Source organism: Ascidiella aspersa, chromosome 2, assembly GCF_963924565.1.
Source record: "Ascidiella aspersa chromosome 2, kaAscAspe10.2, whole genome shotgun sequence".
In the NCBI taxonomy this organism is placed as follows: Eukaryota; Metazoa; Chordata; class Ascidiacea; order Phlebobranchia; family Ascidiidae; genus Ascidiella; species Ascidiella aspersa.
In genome coordinates, this window is record NC_139448.1 from 25,009,021 (window position 1) to 25,032,821 (window position 23,801).

Consider the following 23,801-nt stretch of genomic DNA (forward strand, 5'->3'; position numbering starts at 1 on the left):
ACAAAATAAAAGTGTTTTGCCTCTATTGTCGTTCGCATTTATTCAGCAGTCTTATCGTTGCCAGTCGTTTTTCCAAATCATTGTACATTCAACAGGTTTATTGTTATATTGTGGTATTCGTCCTCGAAAATTTTAATAAAAAATATATGTATTTATAAAATTGCAATTATTAAAAAAGGTAAACTCCCTCTTACATTACTTATCATAGACATCTTATAACAACCCTTGTCTTTCTGAAAGGTGATCCATTTCAACAAAGATACTTCAACAAAATCTCTTTGATTTCATCTAGTCAAATTATTCTTAGCAATATTAAGTAACAAACTTACTTGGTTGGTAGTACATATTAGTTAACGGGTAGACTTTTCCTATATTTGTTTTGTGTTGACATTTATCTTCAAACAAAAACATCAATTGGCTACAGCTCAACAGCACGATAATGCTGACAGTTTTCCTGATATGTTTCAATAGTGTTATCGCCGGTCCGCTAAAATATTTTGCCGGTCTGTCGAAAATTATTCTTCATTTGTGTTGGCAAAGTATGCTTTTCTTTCATACTTTAACTCCGTAAATTAGTCTTTCCGCTTCGCGCAATTTATATGTGCTCCTATGCTAAGCGGCTTCGGGAAAACCAGTTCAGCACTAATGTATTTCATGCGACTCAAGATCTAAATTTAAGCCAATTATACTGACACAACTTGTTATGTATTGTTATGCTGCCTTTTGATTAAAGCTTCAATCACTGAGGGTAAGTTATTTTTTTGTAAACCGCCCGAGCAACTTTTACCAAATGTTTTATTGTTGCTTCACTATAAACAATTGTTTCGATGAAATTGCAAACTAAGGGAATTTCGCCGGTCATCAAGAAATTTACCTTTACTGTGGTGCCTCGCACTACGTTTATGCTTTAATAATTTTCGGGGGGTGGGGGGCAGGTTACGGTACTAGCTTTTTTATGGCAGCTCTAAATGTTTCATGCCGTTATGGGTTCGTGTAATACCCCGGATTCAAAATAATCTTAACCTTACGAATAACACTAATTTTTTTAATGTGGCTGTTATTAGAAAGCCACATTGTACTTTCTTAATAGTTATATTTGAATAAATAATTTTATTCTCCACGTTGACTATTAATATTATGCAATATCCTGGATGTTCAATAGATAACAAAAAAACATTTTTGTTGAAAATACGACTTTATTTCTACGCAAAAAAACGCATTATGATGCAAAATACCGGGTGACAGTTGAACCGATCTTAGCATTTTTAGAGGTGATAGGAAAAATCTTTGAATTTTGTGAACGTAAATCAACACGCTTACAACTCCTGCTTGACTTTCTTTGCCTTTTTCTTGGACACATGTTTAGGAATTCGTCGGTTTAAGCGACGTCGAACAGGCTGCATCAAGGTTTGCTCAGCATCTTCATCGGGTCGAAGTCCTGGTAACTTCTATAGAAAAATTCACGAATATGGTTAGTTTAAGTTTGGAGATCATTCTACAGTTAAGTATTTACAAATATATCAAAATCGAATTAAAGCCTATAAGACAGTGATTCTCAAAAAATTACAAATTCATAGTACTACATTTAACTCAGTACCGGTACTCATGCAAACTATTGAAAAAATCAATGATTAATTTATCCTTAAATCTCAGTAAGTATAGCATTTTTTAAACAAATTTTAAAAACAATCCTAAGGGTCCGCGGACCCCAGTTTGAAAACCACTGCTATAAGGTATTACAAATTATTTTTTAGGATATTTAACTAGCCTAACCAATTGTTAGGTTTGTTTATTTGGTATATTTTGGGGCAGACCACCTTTTCATGTATCCGAGGGGCTACGTATAGTAAACTTGAAAATCTGTTTTAAAAACAACGAAGGAGGACACGCAACATTATTTTCCGGTAGCCCGATAGCGTCTTTAAAACCAATGTGGCAGGCTAACAATCGTAAACATTGATTTAAAGTCGACATATTATATATTTTTTTAATTTTAAACTTTTTGTATACGCTGCTGTGCGAAAGCGTCTAACCTTGCGGTTGTCTTCGTTATTAGCAAATAAAAACTTGACAAGCGCAGTAAAATCGTTTGAATTTCCGTATTTTTTCGAGTTGAAAGGGACAACGTTAAAGTGCAATCCGACTTTTTGCTGGTGAAACTCTTCTGTCGACGGTTCTTGCCCAAGAAGTAGCCAATAGTGAGGATACTCCTGCATGAGTTGAAACAGTAGGATTTATATTTTTTCCCTACAGATTAATATAGACTACGACCAGTTTTAAATGAGGTTACATTTTTCTACTGTGAATTTAAATAGTTGTGTACAAAGACGAAAATATTTTAATCAAACTGATTCTTTTACGATTCATCTTGCTATTATTGGACTAAAATGTACATAAAAATGTTAAATAAAGTGTAGGCCTACTATACAAAAACAAGGCTACAATTAAAGTTCAGAAGTAATAAAAAACGTTAAACTGTTTGCCTATAGTACACAAGTCGTTTTTAATAAACACATTATTATTAAAGGTTGTTACCGCCTTGCAGTAACTTTTTGTGTAAAATTTTTTTTGTAGAAACCTGTCTAAACAGTCGACACTGGTAACTAATAACTGTATATTAAGAATATTATTGCTAACCGAGCCACATAACAAATGTGTATGCTTACAGTTGGAGCAGGAATGTCTTTAAAATGGCTTCGCATAAGGGGCACGTCCTCTTTTCGAATAAGTGCAAACGAAAAGAAATCGCGAAAATAAAGTTGGAGAGCACGGAATACTACAGGCACTGTTGGTGTAGGAGTATCCGTTATGCAAAATACTGGAAATCTAGAAATGGGTTTTTTGTTAAATGTTGTTTCGTAAACTACGATTATCATAAATTTTAACTAATTTCTACTGATTTAGAAATTAAATGATTTACTGTTAAACAGAAGTGAAAGTAGAATGTTTTTTATAGCAATAGAAACATGAAAAGTTTTTTTACTAGAACAAATAGGGAACGTAACGCATATTGGACCCGAAAAATATTTGGTAATTGCTCGATATATTGTATTACTATTATTTTGCAATAAAGCAGGAAATATTGTTGTGTGGCGTTACCTTGATAAAAAATATCTACGGTTTACCGGTGCGGCGTCTTGACAAGAATTATTTTACCAAGGCGCCAATCCGGCAGACTTTCACCATTGTTGGTAAATAGATTAGATTAGCTTATTGAGCAGCGTTTCCCAACCGGTGCGCCATGGAAGGTTGTCAAGTGCGGCAGGTCAAACAAAGGAAGAGAAAAATATAGCCTCAAAACATAAATCGTCACACCCTCAAAAGAAATCGCTTCGCTTGCCAGGTGCGTCACTACGTTTTTAAAGGAAAACAAGTACGCTCTAAAAAAGGTTAGGAAAAACTAAGTGAGTGAAACAAGTCGGAAAATGTGCGTTTAGATCCTTTATGTCTATCTTAAATTATTGTTACTTGAAACGAACCGAGGCCTGGAATTTTTGTTGTAGTACGAGTCGACGACCCAATCGTGGAACTTTGTTTGCATTTCTTCCTTCGTGAATTTAAACGTGGCGAGTTTGGACGGAAAGCTTTTGCTGACGGCTTCCTCTGCCTCTGTTGTTCCATCCACACGTTGTACATCCTTGCCCGGCTTTGCCTTTTGCTTTTTACCGAACGGAAAAACTAAAGCCAGTTCGTTGTCCTTTTTCTCTGTTACAAAGGAAGGTGCCTGCAAAGAAACAACATGTAGCGCTCAAAAAATACAATGACAAACGCAAAAAATATGATTTTATATACGCCTAATTCGGTCTAAATAAGTACTACAAATATATTAAATGCCCAAAAAGTGTTACCCATTTTTGGGCCAGTTTGTCTTCCTTTTGCACGTTGACGACGCCGTACCAAACAGAGCCTTTCAGGTATTGTGAATGCAGTCGCCATTTGCTGGAAAACGATTAAATGGTAATTAATTTCAAATGCTATATTATCCCAGTAACAATATTCATTTTTCAGTTGAACACTATAGTTACGTACAGCGGGTCTTCATACTGGGAAGAGCAGTGGGGGTAATATTAGCTAAAATAACTTTCACATGCTACACAAGGCCTCAAAAATTAGCTTAATAATTTTGTTTTAGATAATTTACTACGATAGGTACTAAAAGGGTATGCTAAATTTGTCAAATGTAATTTCTTTGGTAGCGTACGACTGAAATGTTAGTTTGACCAACAAGTCAACGCACTTAGGCCTACCTATATTTATACGACTAAACACTATTGTGTGTATAGCCTAATGCCCTAATGTCTAACAAGCAAAGCAGCATAAACAATCCAAAACAAAAATATTTATTCACGTTTAGGATTTTGGACACTCTTACAAATGTGGTAGACTACAATAGATTTACCAATATTTCTTGACTTTCTTTAGGCCATTTATAATACTAAGTTTAGGTCACAGCGAAGTTTTGTGACTCAATTTTCGAGACGGTGATGCGAGCTTTTTCGCAAAATGTTCTCTAACTTTTGCCTCTCATTTTTTGCCTCTAACACTTCGCCTTCTTCTTCCAACTCGTTTTCCAACTCTTCTTCCACTCTCACTCTGCTAATATCACCATTGTAGCCTACACATAAGTAAAATGTACACATTCTAAAAAAATGTGCGCATATTTCCACGTGCACGTTTTTGCCTACATTGTAAAACCGCCACGTTCCCATTTGCAACTCTTCATTGAACTTTTTGCAAGCTAACAAACATTTTTGCACCATGTCTTCGAATTCTTACGCAATTTTCCCACACTTTGGAGCAATCTTTCTTTGACCCTATCTTTATAGTAAATCTAATCATAAAAAACACTGCGGTGGGTGACCTATATGGATGGAAAACATTGCCCTGTAACGTAGTAATTTTAAGATATTTTTGCTCTCAAATTCTAAGACATATGTATTTTTACATAGGCCTAATAAGTAAAATCTTACTTTTTTAAAGGTCCTTTATAGAAAACTACAATCCATGGGTCTTCGCTATCCAAAACTAAACTTTTAAAATTATCATCGGTTAAATGGAATATGGATGGGTATTTATCGTCGGCAGGTAGGCCCCATTCCGTCACATCGATCGGGTCCATGTTCAAGCTTTTCCGTTTTTCCTTAGCCTGTACGTTTAAATATATGTTGGAATTCCATTCGCTTAACTTTGAAATTCCTCACGCCGCGCTTCTTTTTCAACAAAATACCAAATTAATAGCGATATTCTTTCATCAAGTTTATGTTCGGATTTAGGTTACCGGTACATAAAAGATTTATGTATTTTTAGCAATTAGGCGATACAATATAGGGTACTCACCAAAACAAATAGGCAGTATGTTGCCAAAGGTATAACCAGTTTCAATACCATCATCTAACTTTGTTGTTTACTACAATTTACCTCTAAAACTACTAAGAAAACGGCGCTGACAACCAAATATATCGAGCGTTTCGTCGACTGCCGCCCTTTTTCGCAAACTGTCGCGTGGTTATGGAGTTTTCAGGCGACGCCCCGGGGTACATTTTAGAACGTTCGAGTCAGCCGGAGTAATCACTGGTTTCGTTTAATCATTGATTCTTGAATAAACCTTTCATTTCATTTACCCATTTAAACAATGGTCGAAATACTTGATGCAGGCTATAATTTAAACTATTGTTTATGGGTGGCAGCGGCACAACAACCGATTTTCTAAAATAAAAAGTCCAACAATTTTAACGCGTAATTGTAAGCATTTGGAGCCAACCTGCAACTGAGCTGGACCTATTTTAGAACAACTCATACTGCTAAATAAAAGTATTTGATAATAGTTATTTATGTGAAAAAATGAAAAAAATGCTTGATTTCTATCGCAACGGTGTCCTTGTAATTATTTTTTAATTTTTCCTGCAATAAAGGATTTTTAATTTTGTATTATTGCCTTAAAATTAAAAAGAAACATGAAGATATTTTTTATAAAATTGGTTTGTTTTAAAGATTTTTTGTATAAACTAAAAGTTTAATAGTAATATTATATAAAAAGGTAAACCAGAATGTAACTCTACTGTTTCGGATTTGTAACGAAAAACGCCGGTAGGAACATTTATGTCGAATCAATCCAATCCAATGTCGACCAATAGCAGTAAACGAGAGTATTATGTAGTGGAGTAATTGGAGTTCAACCGTATCGATTTAACTTATTCAATCAGTAGAGGTCTGATTTATACTTATCAAATTATTCTGCGCTAGTCTAGAATTTGGTCCGGGAGTTTATAGTTCTAACATTATTTAGGTTAATGTGCAGTTTGAGTTTTGATGGAGTGTTGTGGTTCGTAACTTTTAACACTTTTTTTGTTAGACTCTATAATATCTATATGTTCGGAATGCAATAATTTTAACACTCTGTCTTGTATGGGAAATTGCTATGAGATATTATGGGTACACAGCAAAAAAATAGGGGTGTGTAGCGCACGGCTATTTACCGACTAAGAGATTTTGTGTCTATTGTGCAATTTACGCTGTAACGGCTTATGCTCCAGATTTATTGTCTACTCGCACCAAAGTGTAAATGCTAAATGTCCTGTTCCGCGATTATCTCGGCGGACAGCTGTTTGATTGTCGGTAGCTATTTAAGAGACTGCCTTCCGCTTGTAAGAACATCTTCTTTTCAGTTATCGTCTTGCTGTTCGCAACTTTGATATTGCAAGTAGCATCTGCTATATGCTAACTTGTCCGCCTTCTATAGTTTAACTGGTTGTTCGCTTATCAGATAATACAATTCTAATAACCTATACGTCTTGTGGTTGGCTAACGAGTTATACGCATGCAACCTTTCAAGTTACCTTCAAACGAGAGTCAGAAACTTCAACTAAACTAATCTCGTGCCCCACAGGTGCCTGGGTGCACTAGGGTCAAAGTGTACCCTGCTTGTTTGACACATTGGAAAATTGGTGTACAAGTTGGGTCTGTCGAAATTCCTGCCGAAAATACAATGTACAGCAGAGTGACAAAACACATTTTTTGTACAACCACCAAACCTTTTTGAACAGAGTTTTTTTGTTTCAAATTTTCATACATCTGATATGGTCTTTAATGCTCTTAACAATTCCTCAATAGTTACATAATTTTATCATTGAAATGAGATTTTTTATTTCATGAAAAATTATTCTTTGCAAAAAAAAATACGTATGTTTTTTTAAATAAGACACAGTTGGGATTAGTATCTTAATATCCTAAACATACTTTGTATATCTGTCACTTGAGCAAATTTGCAAGCATGAAAGCAGCAGAGCTTTATATCTCCTTTATAAACTAATGCAATTTAAAGTTTGGTAAAATCTGTTTACTATGTACAGTAATGACTTCTTTTGTATTATAGAATCCTAGCATAATGACTTCTGTTTTATCAAAAGGCCTAAGTTCAAAGCAGCTACTATTGGTTCAACACTTTCGCAATTCACAAAAACATCAATTTTCTAATTTTTCTAAATCTAAAAAAATTGTAAGTTGTTTTATTTGTGTGACCTTACTTTACAACATATTTTTTTATATTGTTTTATTCAAATAAAATAGCCTGTTTAGAAATTTACATGTAACTCCCCAGAAAGTCTGAATTAACAAATTTTTAAATTCATAGTTGTTGACCTATTCAATCTTTATGTAACAATTCGATGTAGAGATAGACCAATAATAACAGCTAATATTCCACCTAAATTTTACATCTGTGTCTGTTTATTTCGGCTGATATTTTAGGATATAGCCTTTACTTGTAAACAAACAAATTGCTTTTTTTAACTTCTAAAATTTGTCATTTGCTTTTGTTTTTATGACTGACTAGTTTAGAAGTTTCTTGCTTAACATTATGCAAAGTTAACATGCAAAATATGTATATTGTACAATCAAATAAATAATTGTACAATTAAGTAGGGAGATAAAGTGAATGTAAGTTACAATATAGGTTTAATTTATAAAAGTTGTTATTTGTTACTATTTTTATGCAAAGGCCAAAAAATAAGCACTCTACTCTGTATATGGCGCAATCCAGAATTCTTGTTTGTAGGAAAATAAAATTATCTTAAAACCTGTTGTTGTTGAGCAAACGGACGCACCAAATGCAGCTCAAATTTAATAGTTTATTTGAAAAAATTTAGGAGGAAACATAGCGATTCACATTGTGCTAAATAACAGCATCTATAGTCTAATTTAACAAAAATAGAGCTTAGCAGAGTCACACAACGCAAGTGGAAATCTCTACAATCAGGGTTTCTGAAACGCAGTACATACAAGCTTTGCATAATGTTACACAGTAATTATAGAAACACCACAATAAGTATAGCATAAACCAGACATTCTTAAACTGGGGTCTATGGACCCCTTGTAGCTCCTAATCTAGTTTTAGGGGGTCCATAAGTCCTACTTTAAATATCATAGTATATTTAGGAAGTAATCAGTTTTTTAAAGAAAACAGTTTGATTAAAAATAAAACAGTTGAAATATTAGAGTATTATTAAGAAGTAATCATTTTTTTAAAGAAAAGAGTTTGATTATAAATAAAACAGTTTTGCACTGAAAGTATTTTGACTCTATTTCACTATCACATTTTTGGACCGAAAGCAGCAGATTTATAAGTCTATTTATACTGTATAGTCAATTTATGGCGTCAATTTTTAATTTTTTTGCCTACTATGGTCACTACGAGGCAAACAAACATTTTAGGGATCCGCGAAAAAAAAAAAAAAAAAAGTTGAAGAACCCCTGGCATAAACCTTCTGACAAACAATTTCATCACAACAAATCTTTGTATTAGGACTGGTTCCGAACTGCTATCCAGTCATGTTTAGTACCACATAACCAGGTGCCGGTCTGGGAAGGTCCAAGCCTTTCCCTCCTTAACTATGTTTTTGCCAGTTTTTACTACATGCAAAATTTTAAGTACTTCATGTTTTTCCTGTTTTATATAACTCTATTTAGCCCAAAGCTGCTTGTTGGACTCATTTAAACTGTATTTGCACATGATTTTGTTTGACAATAGCAGGTGTTCTTTAAGAGTAATTGTTGGGTAAAATAACTGTAAAATGATTTTCGATAAACGATTGCTCTCTTCAGCAAGAAAATTAAAATTTCTTTTTAATTTGTTGTTTACAGGTTTTGGGTGCTTCAACAGTCTTGTCTGGAGCAGGTGCATTAGCAGCATGCACCTACTACAAAACTGCCCATGCTTCAGAAGATGAACTTCACCCACCTAAAATGGCATGGGGCCATGGTCCACTTTTGTCCACCCTTGACATGGCAAGGTTAATATGTTTTCTTTACCAATGCGTTGTACTTGTGAACATTGATTTAAGAATTTGTCTGCCTATTAGCAGTTGCCCAATAGAATTACCACTCACAAAAAAATTTTGACATGCCATTTGAGATTATAAGTTTGCATAAGTTGTTACTTGGACATGACCAGTAAAAGGTATTTTGAGTGACTAAAACGGTGTTAAATTTGTCCACCAGCCCGCAAAAATATTGAACTAATGCTTTATGGTTATTTTTAGAGACTTTGACTGAATTGCTGTTTCTTATGACTTCTTGGCGGCTACCAAAGCCTAACCTTACATGTCAATTCGTTGTTATCAATTCTTGGCCTTCAGTCATTCATGTTGACAGATATCAGTTGTCACAGATCAACAAATTGGGTCAGCCAGTAATTTTCACTTAATGCACTCTCTAGCCTGCGAACTGGTGTTAATTGGAGCGCAATGCAGAACTATATAAGATACAAAACAAGAACACAAAAGAACTATTAGGTTGTTCTTGTTGTAAAATGCAACACAATGAACTCCCTTGTTCTACTATACTACAATTGTGATGTGTTATGCAGTCAAATATTGTTTTACAAAAATACCAAGTTACTACTGCCAGTAATGCATAACCATTAACCAACTAGTGACAAATACGCTGAACCTCGCTGAATATTGGCCTAAAGTTGACCTTTGCATTAACCTGTAGCCTGACGCTTAACTAAATAACACTTTACTCACGTACGGACAATGTAGCGCCTCCATCTGTGGTAAAACAAAGTTATATGAGATTGAATTACGCCGTAAAAACTACATACAAACCGTAAAACTACATACAACTTCATTTGGGATTTATATCTAAAGCCTAAATAACATCTCAAGTTTGGTCTTGTTCCCAATTTAGCTTTATTCCGACATTATATTTTCAGAACTTCAATCTTATTGCTTGGATCCATAATATCTTATGGTTATTCTATTCACTTTTACTTTCAACCAGTAAAAATATGCATTCTAGTGTACGGCGTGGCTTCCAAGTGTACCAGCAAGTGTGTGCTGCTTGTCATAGCTTGAACAATATCGCATTCCGAAACCTGATTGACAACACACATACTGAGGAAGAGGCTAGGGCTATAGCAGCCGAGGTAAGTTGCAGATGATCATAAAGTAGGTAGGATTTGAATGTGTCATAATTGTTTAGCCTGTTGCAACTGTGACTATTACACATGCATTTGGTGGGCTAATACACTTGCTTTACAGATACTTTTGGTAATGCAATGGTTTAAATTTTTCAGCAATCACTATTAGTAAAGCCACGCCTAAACCTTTCTACTTAGTCTGAATAGCACATTTGTAACAATTGTTTTGTGAAAAACGCGTGTTTTTTAAAAGCGTGACAAACGTATTAGATTTTAAAACATAACGTCAAGCCAAAAGTACATCCAAAGGAAGAGTTTGTGGACGCACAAAAGGCAGAACACAGTGTCGCATCTCCGGGTTAAACGGCCGTAAACCCACTCTTGCTGAAATTCTGCAGGTCAGCATTAAGGATGGTCCCGATGAAAATGGCAAGATGTTCATGCGTCCTGGCAAGTTGTCTGACTACTTCCAGCCACCTTACCCTAATGACGAGGCGGCCCGAGCGGCAAACAACGGTGCTCTTCCACCCGATCTCAGCTCTATAGTTCCTGGAAGACACGGGGAAGAGGTGACTTGACCTTAATATTTATAACTTAAAATTGCGTGTTATTTCTTTTTTTTTGCACAAAAGAAAACTCTTGTTGTCTAAGGTGACGCTTAGCTCAACTTTTTTCCGCCGTCCAGGACACCAGTATGAAATCCAATTGATAAATTCATTTCTAAACTCTATTTAATTATAAACAGAAACTCACAACTAGAAAACACCTTAATACCCATTGAAAAGATATTACAGAATTAGGTTAGCTCATTCGGCACAGAATTTTATGCCAACTGATATTGGTAATACTAATAAGTTAAACATTTTCAAAGGCACCCGGTATATTGTTATACCATGACCATTGGTCAGTACTATTTCAACAGGGCTAAACCACAGTATAATATGCCTACGCGTGTTTTATTTTTGGGGGAATTCTTAGCTCAGTAAAGAATTCTTAAAAAATAGAATACCTAATAATTGCCAAATAATTTGCTTAAATACGTATATGTAATTAGGGGTGTTTGATAATATCGGATCGTAGCCAATACCGATGCCAAGTGGTAGTATCGGTACTTGTCCAATACCGTATTAATACTATGTCGGTATCGATGCCGATCCGATACCAAATTTAAGAATTTTAGCCATGATTTGACATGCAACGCAGTTAATCCTACTTCAAAATGCAATATTAATAAAAAAATAGTAGGTTAAAAAACTTGAGGTGGGACTGACTGAACTTCTAAACGCCAAGGCAAATTTTTGCCTCATAACCGAAAAAAGTTGCCGCTGAATGATTAAGTTTCCATTCTGCTTGTTTTTTAGTAATGACGTCATTTTAGTATCGGATTTGTCTAAAATATCGTGTATCGGTATCGAAATAAAACGACCGCTATCGGATATCCCTAATTATGATAATTACTAAAATCACAATGATGGTCTGAAGGTATATTGCAGGAATTGTAACACATAAAAAGTAAAGCAAAAATTAATAAAAATAACATTATAGTCGTATTTTTTTTGTTTTGGTCCTTAGTTTGAGTGACATGCAACACGAGCAAATTTTTTTTACATAAAATTGTTATGTTATATTTGTACTTTGCTTAGGCAGTCAAGTTATATCTTGCAAATAATACTTCAAATACCATTTGATTGACACTTGATAATAGTTTTAATTGGTCACCCAGAAATTAATTTTATCGGTTCCGATTAGCCAATATTAACGGCAGATTCCAAAAACTTTACATCCCCAAACTTCGGTTCGTCTAATCTCTAAATCTAATCCTATTTTTAATTTAGATTATTCTTATGAGCCTTAAACTTATTTATTCGGCTTATGCATTAAGTAAAGAAGTCAATAGCCGAGATATTAGATAGAAGTGGTTGTGCTTTTCAGGACTACATCTTTTCGCTGCTGACCGGCTACTATGATCCACCTGCCGGTGTAACGATTCCCGAGGAGCAATACTTCAATGCTTACTTCCCGGGACAAGCCATCGGAATGGCGCAGGCTCTGTACAATGAAATCATCGAATACGAGGATGGTAAGACCGGCAAATGCAGATGCCCCCTGTAGAAAAAATATTACATAAATTTTGAGAAAGTTACCTACGAAATCTGTGTGGCGGTTGGCGTACATTTAAAAGTTACTTTCAACCTATATTTCACCGAACAAATTGTGTTCTGATAGGCACTCCAGCCACACAAAGTCAGCTCGCCAAAGATGTTAGCACCTTCTTGCGATGGGTTGCCAGTCCTGACCATGACACGAGGAAGTTATATGGATTTAGGGTAAGATTTTCTAGAATTAAACAGTGCAAGGTGCGTATTTGCAGAAGTCAGCCAGCATTGCAGTTAGATGGAGGTAATTTCCTACAACGTTTGCTAGTTTACAATAAGTGTTAATGACTAGTATTTCGGCCTTGCCAGTTACGCCGGACGTCCTTTATATGGTTGGAATCTTACACTTGCTCAGGAGAGGAAATTACTTCTCTTCAGTAGAACAGAAATTAACCGTAAAAGCTATTTCGTGGGTTACACAATGTTTAACGCAACTTTTTTGCAGATGCTATGCTTTACTGCATTGTTCATTCCCTTGATGTGGTACCACAAAAAGCGAGTCTTCAGTATGGTCAAAAACCGAAAGATAGCCTACAAGAACTGAAATACCGCGGGTTCTACGACCCTCTTAAAATTAACAGCTCAAAGTCCAGTAAAAACTCTGTATTTTCAAAATTTCTAGCCTCCTTGTTCAGTTTTAAATTATTCTATATCGAAAAAATTGAAAGCGTTTGTTATTTCAAACTGTTGTGTTGGTTTTTACAGTGCATTAGGTTTGCTGCAGAAAAAAATAAGTCGAGCTTGACAAAAGGAGGTTATGGCGTAACTGTTTTTTAGTTTTCTTTTACTAATAGAAAGATGCCAAAAACATTCCATGCCATGACTAGCTGCTAGGCTAGACCTTAACAAAATACTGTTATTGGGATGCTAATTTAAAAGCAAATCATCAAATCTTTCCATTCTAACCACCATTTTGTCTTTGGACTGGAAATCATTGTTTCGCAACAAAAGAGGTTTTACATTCTGTTCGCTGCTTACGTTACTGTAGTCAGCTTAAATTATTTTGAGAAGTATGCGATAAAGGGCACAAATTTACTTTTGTTGAAGTTTATAAATGTATAGCAAACAGAAAAGTAATGGTTTTCAAAATGTTTGTCTTTTCAATTGATTATTTTAAAGGGGTACGCCAGACATACAGGTACATCGAAAAGGTACCCATCTAAAAAAGGTTTTGAGAAACCCCTTTCACTCCAAACAATATCATCCCATTTATTCATCACCCACACACGTTATATAACAACGCTGTCCAAGCTTCTGAAATCAAATGTTAGTATCTTATACAAAAGCAGCAGAATCTTTCAAAAAACAATTAAAAAACATCGAATTGGGGAAAAAGTCACATGGGGCTCGCGGGTTGGTCGACCATGTCTTATTACATCACAGATCCAAATTAGGCGTTATGGATATATGACCTTAAAAGGGATAAAACTTTATATAGTTTTAAACTAATTGATACTATGGATAAATATTTTTGCCTGGTTTTCTTTCAACAAGTTCGGCAATGTTGCTGGTGATGTGATAAGTTGCCAATTATTTCCCACCTTAAACATCACTCAAGGTCAGGGTCACCAAACTACGACCCGCGGGATTATTCTGGCCCGTGGATTACTTCTGTCGACCTATTTCCCCTACAAATATAAAGTAGGCTACAGTTGAAATATTGTTGTATGCCAATTCCAAACTAAAATTTGAATAAATTTAAACTGAACGACAATTTATTAAAGGTGATTATACAGTTTGAAATGCATTTCCTTCGTTTAACATTAAACAAGTTAATAACGTTTAACACAAAATTTATACCCGGCCGCGATTGCCAGGCTTTACAGTTATCCGACCCTTAATGAAAAATGTTTGGTCACCCCTGAACCAGGCAAGTGATGACAGCTTGTCAACGCATAAAGTTTGTCACAATTTTACAGGGAGTCTTTAGTGACGTATTAAGAAACAAGTATTTCATTGTTGAAATATTTAAATAATAAAAAAATACAAGTTTTATTTAATGAATATTAACTTACGTAACTTTATTCTGTAAAATACAAGTTGTGACGTCATGCTGGCTGGAGTGAACCGCCTTCTTAACCAGTTGTGGTTCGGTTAAGGTTCAGGTTCATTTAAAATATTTGGTTGAGTTACGGTTCGGGAAAAAAATCACCCAAAAACGGGTTATAAAGTTCGGATTCGGTTCGACTCCCTGCTTTAAACCGATATTTAAACTTAGTCCCCCTAATAAAACATAACCTGCAGATATATATAAATAAGTAGTCTACATACAAAAGAGAGTATAACTTATTTAAAACTATAAGCTGTTGAGAAGCTATATTAGTATCTATTTATTAGTACAGTACAGTATTTAGTAATTAGTACCTTCAATGATACCGCATTGTGACGTCATAATACCAAACTTGTACACTTTAGTTATTCTCAAAATAACTTTAATCTCACTTGTGTATATTTCAACAGGTGAGACATGACCACCGTGCTATCTGAACTCCACTAAATCGAAACTAAACAAACTGTTATAGCATTTCAAAGTGCATACTGTCAGGTCGCTTATAGATTTATTGTACATTCACATAATTTAGCATATTTCGCTTTCAATAAAAGAGCTTACAGCGCAGTAAAAACACGTGTTGCCAGTAAGAAGCGCATCGTTGACTGTTGTGTTTTATCCAACAGCAGCGTGACACTATATAGCACAAGAGCGACTGCGATGGAGATTAATTGAGTTGAAATGCCGGCAGGATTTGCCAGAACGGCCACGAAAGGAAAAGAGTATCGAGGTGAAATATTTAACACTTTATCAGGCGAACACGCTATAATTACAAGCACAAACAAACATGCGTCGTTCCTCTACACTTGCGAAAAATTTCTGTACTACTTACATTTTGAAGTGAGTTCTGCTCATAACTTACCCCAATATCCATACAGTATGTGCGCGAAGTTCAACACCAACTAAAACGTGATTTTATTTGGTTTGAATTTTTTACACAAATTCCAATTCCCCCCTTGAAAGTTCAAATTTGTACATTACAGGGGAATTCCCTGGTTGAGAACCAATATAATCATAATACTAAAATATTTTTTACCCAGTTTAAGCTGACAAGATATTGAAATAAACCTGTTTTACTCGCGATGTTGTCAAAGGCGTATGGAATTTGTGCAAATCGCAAACATTTTTCGGTTTAATGTAAGCATAAGTAAATAAGAAAAAAAAATATATTGTTTTGAGGAGGGGATCATGGACTCGAGCCCCCCTGGATCCACACTTGAGGTGTTATAACTTTCGTTTGGTTTACAAGATATACTCGGACTCCAGCCATAAGACGGAAATTAGAACAATCTCTACTTCGGAATCAAACACAGTTCGGAATAAGACCAAATTAGGACTTAGCCTATACCTAATAGTCGTAATAACGGCTAAATCGGAAAAGTCCTAGACCTGACACAATAAGACCTAAATGACTAGAATCAGGCCTATACAACACTTTACCTAAATCCAAACCCCACCCCTAAGTATATCACTAACTCCCCTGATAATTTTATTCCTAACCCAGTTCCTCACCCCACCCATTGCCCACCAATAACCCCAAACAAAGTAGAGAGACTCATGGCCCCCGATCTTCCTATACCCTCTCCCTACAGTTTCAGGTGTTATTGGCTTTTTAAGCCTAAACCGTACCGATGAATTTAGAAATTATTTTGACTATTAAGTTCTTGTTCTGTTGTCGATATTACTATATGTTTGGCTATATTCTGTCGTTAGTCTTAATGTAAATGCTATAAATCTGGTTGTATAGACTTTTCTTCTTTAGGTATTGTTGCTTTTAGGGTGTAACTGTTTGCTCCCATATACTCTAGCTCAGTGCTTTTTTTGGATCAGTACACACTTTTACGTTTACTGGATAACTTGTACACCCAATCCACGCAATGTACTGAATAGAAACATATACACCGTATTGCACTGCAAAAATAACTATTAACCGCTATGAAGAGCTACCACAAAATAACGATTTTCAACAGTACCGTAATATTTAGTTATGATGTCACAAATAGAATATATTATCTTACGAGTTAATTAAGCCTAAATAAATAGAGCCATATATTAAACACTCCAGGCAGGCTGGTCATAAACCTGTTTATTTATTATGAAACCTGGTCATAGGCTTTATTGTAATGCGGTATCTTGTACACCACAGTACATCCCACCAAAGTGGTACACTTTTTACCCATTCTAGTACACCCTGCGGTGTATAGGCCTACACCCGGTTGAAAAGCACTGCTCATGTGTTGCGAAACTCCATATCTATAGTTAAAAGGATGTAAATGGAAAAAAACAACAAACGTAATAATCCGTTCTGTTTTAATAACAACAAGGCGAAACAGAATTTTAGTATCACTGCAAATCAAAATCACAAGCCTGGCATAGCAACGAGCAACTTATCACAAAAGAGCAGTAAAAATAATAATTAGAGCAATTATCCTACTTAATCGGTGTTCCGACCCTTAACTAGAGTGCTTTCAAAATTATGATCGAGTTTGTTTCACTCCCCCAAAATTTGCCAGGTGTCGGTGATTTCTAGGTAATTTGCTTTCGGCTGAACTAAGCTTAAATTTTATTTTGCAATAGAACCTGTTGTTCGGCTTTCCGTCAGAATCCGTACTGTTAACGGTTGATTGGTCGATTGTATATATTTAGACATGTAAGCAAAGCTTATTAACAATAGGTTGATATAAACGATTCACCCTTCTTTTACCCCTATCTGTTGGTTCACCCTTGCAAAAGTTTCATCCACCCTGCGGTGAACTATTCAACAGTTTATGATATCAACAAAATAGAAGTAAAAGATTAATCAACAATTGTGATCCTTTACGAATCGCCGTTTTTAAATAAAAATATCAACCAGGCAACAATAATAAGAAACAGTGTCCTAACATTTTTCGATTGACGCTATTTGTATTGCGTATCAGCAAATCGCACACACCGAACTAGCTCCATGGTCTCTGTTAAGGTTTATTTTGGCCTTCGGATCGCCAGAAACCCGTTCGTAATTCGGAAATGTTCGGCATCCTTCGCAATCCTTCGCGAAAAGATAATTGCGAACTTCGTTGATTGCACTGTTGACGAGGTTAGTCAGTCCAGCTGAAAAACGAGGAGGCTCGCTGCTGCTTCGTCGAAACAATTCGTCGTTTTCCGAAAGAATACACTTCATTCTGTGCTCGTATTCGCGCTCGGAAAAGCCAGCAAATTGTAGAATTTTTTTCACTTCAACTACTTTGTCCTTTTGTAACATCTCGAAGTAAACGATCTTCATCGAAATGCCCGATTTGGTTACTTGAAAGATTATAGATTTCCACGTTTTCAGAAGTGGAATTACGTACCTCGACCAATCTAATGTAAAAGTACAATATACTGTTTGAATGATGTGAGAAAGGCGGGGGGGGGGGGGCGATTTACATTTGTTAAAAAAATGTGTCAAAACAAAATTGTCGAGCCCTTAAACGGACGCGGTGAATATAGACATAATAGTCAAGTAAAGGAAACTGAGACAAATCAGTGTGATAAGGGGTAAGGTTTGGGTGGCTGTCTTAAGACGGTCTAGCCGCATTGTAAATTTTAATATACGCGTTTAAAGGTTGTTTTGTGAAGCAAGTATACCACTAAAGCAGGTTTGAGATACAAAAAAATTGTTTTGCACTTTCTAAATATTAAATTGAAAATCGTTAGTTTCTGATTGGGCAAATGCCCCAAGTTGTAATTAAGGCTGGGCACAAGCCCTTTCGACCTCAAATAACTTAGGCCACTACAAAATTAACTATTTTTGCATATTTCAAATGACCGTTTGCTTTGTTGCTTTAGGAGTTCGCTTTAGAGATGTACAACACACTTTTGTCACCCAAATATGTTCATTTACGTATACGATTATTGCGCTCTTCGCCCTTGGAAAAAACGGTTATTTTATTCAATCTGAAATTTAGACGCCAAATTAGCCCATTAGGGCAACAAAATACACTAACAAATAATTATTGTAAAACTATACTAGGGTTAACACCAATTTATATCAGCTAAAAAAAGTTGGTCTGTTGCATTGATTGTTCAATCCGCCGTTGTAGGTTAGTTTAAAATTAGCAGACCTTAATGTAGTGATTCCCAAACTGACACTAGTGTGCCTCGAGAGATGGTCAAGTGTGCCGCGAAACTTTTTGTAATTCCGGAAAAGAGAGTACTTTTATTACCAATAAGCATACACGCAAGAAATACGCACTTCATTGCAAATTAATAATTTGGAGACATTTATATAAAGTTTGTCGTGTGTTAAGGGCAATTGTAAAATTACTCTATTGTTATTCTGGTAAAAGTGTGCCGCGAGCAAAAAAAGTTTGGGAACCACTGCTTAATTAGTATGTAGTATTTTTTTATTTTTGTTTTTGCTCAGACTGGACATACCCCGTGAGTTAAATGTGTCGGGTGAAGCTTTTCCAACGTGATCATGGGTTTTCCTCCTGTTAAATTCGGCCACAAGCGCGTCAAAAGGATTGCGAATCAATAAAACTACTTTGCTGTATTCCGATAAACTTCGGTGCTTGCCCTTCATACAACAAATTGTGACAAGTTAAGTTTAAGTCACTTGTGTTTGTATATGGGTTGAAATATGCTTGTTTTAGTAAGCAGAAAACAGCTGCGTTTTCTTGTTGAGCATTATATTTCCGACAGATAAAACATATGAACGTTTTTTTAACCAAATTTATGTTACCTTGAGCACGAGTCAAATTTTGGCAGATTCAACCAAAAACATTGCCAATCAAACATTTTTCCTTACTGAAAACGGCAAAACAGTGTTTTTACATGAGTATAAACGAATTCAGATTTTAGGAAATAACAAAGGAAGTCGTAACTTTGTAGAATTGAAATATACCTAAAGTCGTTGACGTTGGAGACGCTTTAAGTATTTTAGTGCGGCTTGAGTAAACTATATAGTTGCAGCGTGTTAGGTTGGCTTAAATATAAGATAAAACCTACTATAATTCCATTAATAGATTTAAAAGTTAGCAACACTTCATGGATACCGGTACTGTGTTTGAAGTATTTAAAGCAAAAAACAATGTTTAAAGAGGTTAATCATTGGGTTTTCAAAGCAAAATTACCTTATACAAGTGGTCCTTGATAAAGATGGTATTTCCGTTTTTCATATGGGTTATTTCTCCGAGAAAACCTGAAAAAGGTGCTCAGTATACCACAGCAGTGCTTATGCAACCATATATAGTTGGTGTTAATCACACTATGACTTCACACATAAATGTCTGTGCATTATTCTCTGCTTTCAATTGCCTTTATAATCTTTAGGCATACGGAAAAAGCTGAGTAAATCACGTTAAATAACGCAACGAAACAAGCCTTACCTTTAGAGTACAGCTCCATTTCATTATATACGCTTCCCGTATATATCCCCGTTGCTACTTCCAACAGTTGACGAGTCCAGGTATTTCCCGAGCCAGGAAAACTCACCAAGCCAACAGGTTCGGTGTCGCCCTTCGTTGCAAACCTTTTGGTTTCACATTGGGGATATTCCGCCCACGTTCGCCAAACAGAAACTGCTTCCAAATTATCATCGTGCGGACATTCAACGTCGTATATTTTCTCCATCAATTCAGCACTGAAATGTACTATCGTTAATCAGCTAAAAAGCCACAAAATACCTGGTAAACTTTTTAAAACACCACTAATTATTATTTAAATACATTAGTGGTTAAAAAATAACAAGGTAAACCTAATTTGAAAGACGAACGTGTATATTATGCATTATTCCTAACTGTCTTAAAACTAAACAAAGACAGAAACATGACAGAATGAGAAAAACGTTGCGCATGTAAATTTCGACCAAGGTATTTCTCAAACACACTCTGGTACTGATGAGAGGCATTGGCAGCCGCTGCGTGCTGGAACCGCGGCAAAGGGTTGGCCGATATCCTCACAAAACTCGGCACACTTTGTCGAAGTCCAACGGGACGGAGCATCATGGTTAGGCAAAGTTTGGTTGGAGAAAGAGGAGGAGTTGCTAGACGTTCTAAAGCAGCCAATGAGCTTGGTCTGGCGATCTGTTTGAAAAAATATGGAGCATATCAGCATATTAAAGGGCTTTTCAAATTTTCAGGATACAATCCTTTTGATATATTAAAACTTTTCATGCCCCTACATCAGTGTTTGTTAACCTTTTTTACTTGTGGCGCACCTAGAGATATTTTGAAACGTTGCCGGGCACATTGCGAGCGAAGCAAGCGCGAAAAATTTTTTTAGCATCTTTAAAGAGACTCCAGCCTTTAGACCAAAATAAGAACAACGTCAAGTTCGGAATAAAAGACAGTTAGGAATAATGCGAACAAAAGACGAAATCGGAATCAGACGAAAATAAGGCCAATACAACCTTTTATCTAACCCCAAACACCACCCATAACTAACACCAACTCCCCGAGTATTTCTAACCCCAGCCCAATTGCTAACACCACCAACTACCGCCTATAAGCCCAAACAGAGGCAAAAAATCCAGGGCCAAAACAGCGGCGCCCAAATGGAGACAGCAAACGGCCAATGCCTAACATGTGTCCCCCAATCATCCCATACCCTTTCGCTACAGTCCTGGGCGTAATTCTGTCTTATTCTGATTAATTTGGAGCTTAATTCGACATGTTTAGGTCTTATCTAGACTATTTTAGATCTTATTCTGTCGTGGTCATTTATTCGAATTTGGCGTTATTATGTCGGTGGTCTTAGTAACATGGTATTATGGAAATTTTGACTTAGATATTTTTGCTTTGTAGGTATTCTTGTGTTTTCTACTTGAAATAACTGTGGAATCAATGAGCTAAGCCTAATAGAAAAGTAAAAATACATGTTTAATATATTAAATTATTTTTTTCCTTCTGCTCGCGGCGCACATGGCATCCTTCCATGGCGCACCAGTGCGCCGCGGCGCACCGGTTGAGAAACGCTGCCCTATACTATAGTCTTAAAAGAGTCATACATGTATTTCTCCTTAGTTAATATATTGTAATGCGTGTTTTTAAATGTTAAGGATGTTTATCATTATTGCGAAGGACGCTTTAGTTTAGCAAAATCACCCTATCTTTAGAAATTGGATAGCACGGACTTCAGGCAGTACCAATAACGAGCACTGTCTGTAATTATGTGATGGTTATAGCTTAAGATTACCTCTTTCACACTTGTTGGTGATAAACATTACTTTTTCCACGCGCATACGTCCCTTTCCGTCTTTAGCAAGATGTTTTACAGCGGTGGTGAGCAGTGACGTTGCACATCGACAAACCAAATAGTAGGAAGCAAGGGGCAAGCTTCTGGAAGCATAGAAAAAAATGAAAGTCAAATATCTGTTTTATTGGAATTTCTACACATAAAAAGTGTGTTATATGGAAAAAAAAAGTAAAAGGATCTTAATCTAAATTCCACAGAATTTTTTTTTTTGATTCATACAGTTAATTTTTTTAATTGTTTTTCAAACAACTTGTATTTACTTTACGTGTTTTGGATGTCAGGTTATGTCGTTTATTGTAACGTCATATCTGAATAACAAGCGCTGACTTATTTTAGGTTTAAACATTTTAATTTAGTGTGCTTACCTTTAAGCTATCTTTCTCACCCGCGATCGTCGGCCACCCTGGGAAGAATGGGGCACGGGTCGGCGTTCGGGGAACACGAGCATATATTAATTTAAATATTATATATTTAAAAAGTGTTGTTTTCGCATTTTTCCCGTGAACAAGGGGAGACAAAGTGTTGAGAGGTCATGGAAGCTGGGAGGGGCAACCACTTACAAACGGTTGACAACTATCGTGCAAGACCATGCTTACCTTAGAAAGCAGGCCATTACGCATTCCTTCTCCGACTTCACGTACGGAACAGTTGCTTCTCTTAGCAAAGCGCTTTTACCGAGGAATTCAAATCTTCCTAACACCACAACTGCAAGCAATAAACAAAATCCATAAAGCGAAATGGAATAACTGAGAGTTGTGTAGTGCTTGAACATTTCATTTGAAGTCTTGAGTACAAAAAATATCCATTCATATGGAGGTCAAAAACTTAAAAATATCCATTCATATAAAGGTCAAAAAATTTGGTGCCCTGGAACCAATATATCAACAAATTCAGGGGCGGATCCAGGGAGGTATTAGGCCTAACGGTATTTCTTGTATATCTTAACTATGGTAATGCAAAGTTTTGTTTAATATAAATTATTATCTTTTTAATATGTCTTACATGCAGAGGCGCCCGCAGAAAATCTTCAAGGGGGGGGGGGCATTTTCAACTTAGGGAATCCCCCTATTTTCCTTCCGACGTTAATGAATAATGTCGTCATAAAATAGTGACCGTATGACGTCATAAAAAAACTAATCAGAAACAAAACGTCCAAGCAAAAGAGAACTTACACGTGCGTCGTCGACCTTCCTGCCACGCGCCAGCTGCGAAACAACTTAGTGTGCAATCGTTAACTTTAGGCAAAAAAATATACCAAGACCGTGAAATATGTGTGATTGATTGTGGGAGAATCATAATTCGGCTATCAGCAGCGTAGTTTCCTAAGTTATATAAACGGGACTAACGCTAAATTACGTGCACGACCTTCGTCACCACGAAGATCGTATTTCCCGGGTGTTATAATGACACGATTAGTGCACATCTGCGCCGAGCTGTGTGCCAAGTCAGCTAAATTACAAGCTGCGGTTGAGGAAAAATAAGTTGTGTCAATTGCACACTTAACACGTGGTCTTAGAATATGCTTAAAGAGAATAATTTTGCGTTAACTCTCTAATAGTGTTTACGCATAAAAATAGAGACTTTGAAACGCGCACGACAGTCAACATTATGCCTCCTTTTAACAATCTGCTTTAGTTAAATAAATGCCGATGTTACACCAATATCGGATATTAGCGCAGAGAGCGTACAGCGAGAAACATTAACTGCGCTAAACTCGACGTTTTTAGCGAGAAAAAAACAAAAAAGGTTTGACTTCGCGTTGTCAATTGTCGAATTCACACTTGCTAATCAGTAGGGCCATTTTTATTTAAACCTAAAAAAAAAATTTTTTAACTTTATTTTTATCAAATTTTAACTTTATTTTAAGTTAACGAAATTGCTTGTTTGTAGAGGCCACAGTTCTTCCTTGAATTGATGCCAGTTACCCAAACATAATATTTTGTCGGTTTCAGACCCAAACGTA

General features: G+C 35.9%; 2 protein-coding genes across 2 annotated transcripts; one reads left to right on the forward strand and one right to left on the reverse strand.

Moving 5' to 3' along the window:
* Positions 1-1,200: 1,200 nt before the first annotated feature.
* LOC146164472 (uncharacterized) lies at positions 1,201-5,476 on the reverse strand. Its single transcript, XM_083382498.1, has 7 exons — positions 5,338-5,476; positions 4,971-5,146; positions 3,849-3,939; positions 3,480-3,724; positions 2,667-2,826; positions 2,034-2,210; positions 1,201-1,448 (listed from the first exon to the last, which is right to left on the reverse strand). Exons 1-7 carry the CDS (start codon positions 5,389-5,391, stop codon positions 1,317-1,319), a joined length of 1,035 nt encoding a protein of 344 aa, XP_083238624.1. The 5' UTR covers positions 5,392-5,476; the 3' UTR covers positions 1,201-1,316.
* A 1,900-nt stretch (positions 5,477-7,376) lies between these two features.
* LOC146164473 (cytochrome c1, heme protein, mitochondrial-like) lies at positions 7,377-13,274 on the forward strand. Its single transcript, XM_083381890.1, has 7 exons — positions 7,377-7,495; positions 9,139-9,287; positions 10,297-10,423; positions 10,816-10,986; positions 12,350-12,497; positions 12,644-12,744; positions 13,019-13,274. Exons 1-7 carry the CDS (start codon positions 7,385-7,387, stop codon positions 13,115-13,117), a joined length of 906 nt encoding a protein of 301 aa, XP_083238016.1. The 5' UTR covers positions 7,377-7,384; the 3' UTR covers positions 13,118-13,274.
* Positions 13,275-23,801: the final 10,527 nt, after the last annotated feature.

Excerpts from the sequence above, each read along its gene's own strand:
- LOC146164472 (XM_083382498.1), bottom strand. The coding sequence starts at position 5,391 with ATGATGGTATTGAAACTGGTTATACCTTTGGCAACATACTGCCTATTT. Across the intron at positions 2,827-3,479 it reads AACAAAAATTCCAGGCCTCG|ATTTCCAGTATTTTGCATAA; the intron begins GTTCGTTTCAAG and ends ACCCATTTCTAG. Across the intron at positions 1,449-2,033 it reads ATAACGAAGACAACCGCAAG|AAGTTACCAGGACTTCGACC; the intron begins GTTAGACGCTTT and ends ATTTTTCTATAG.
- LOC146164473 (XM_083381890.1), top strand. The coding sequence starts at position 7,385 with ATGACTTCTGTTTTATCAAAAGGCCTAAGTTCAAAGCAGCTACTATTG. Across the intron at positions 10,987-12,349 it reads CTGGAAGACACGGGGAAGAG|GACTACATCTTTTCGCTGCT; the intron begins GTGACTTGACCT and ends TGTGCTTTTCAG. Across the intron at positions 12,498-12,643 it reads AATCATCGAATACGAGGATG|GCACTCCAGCCACACAAAGT; the intron begins GTAAGACCGGCA and ends GTGTTCTGATAG.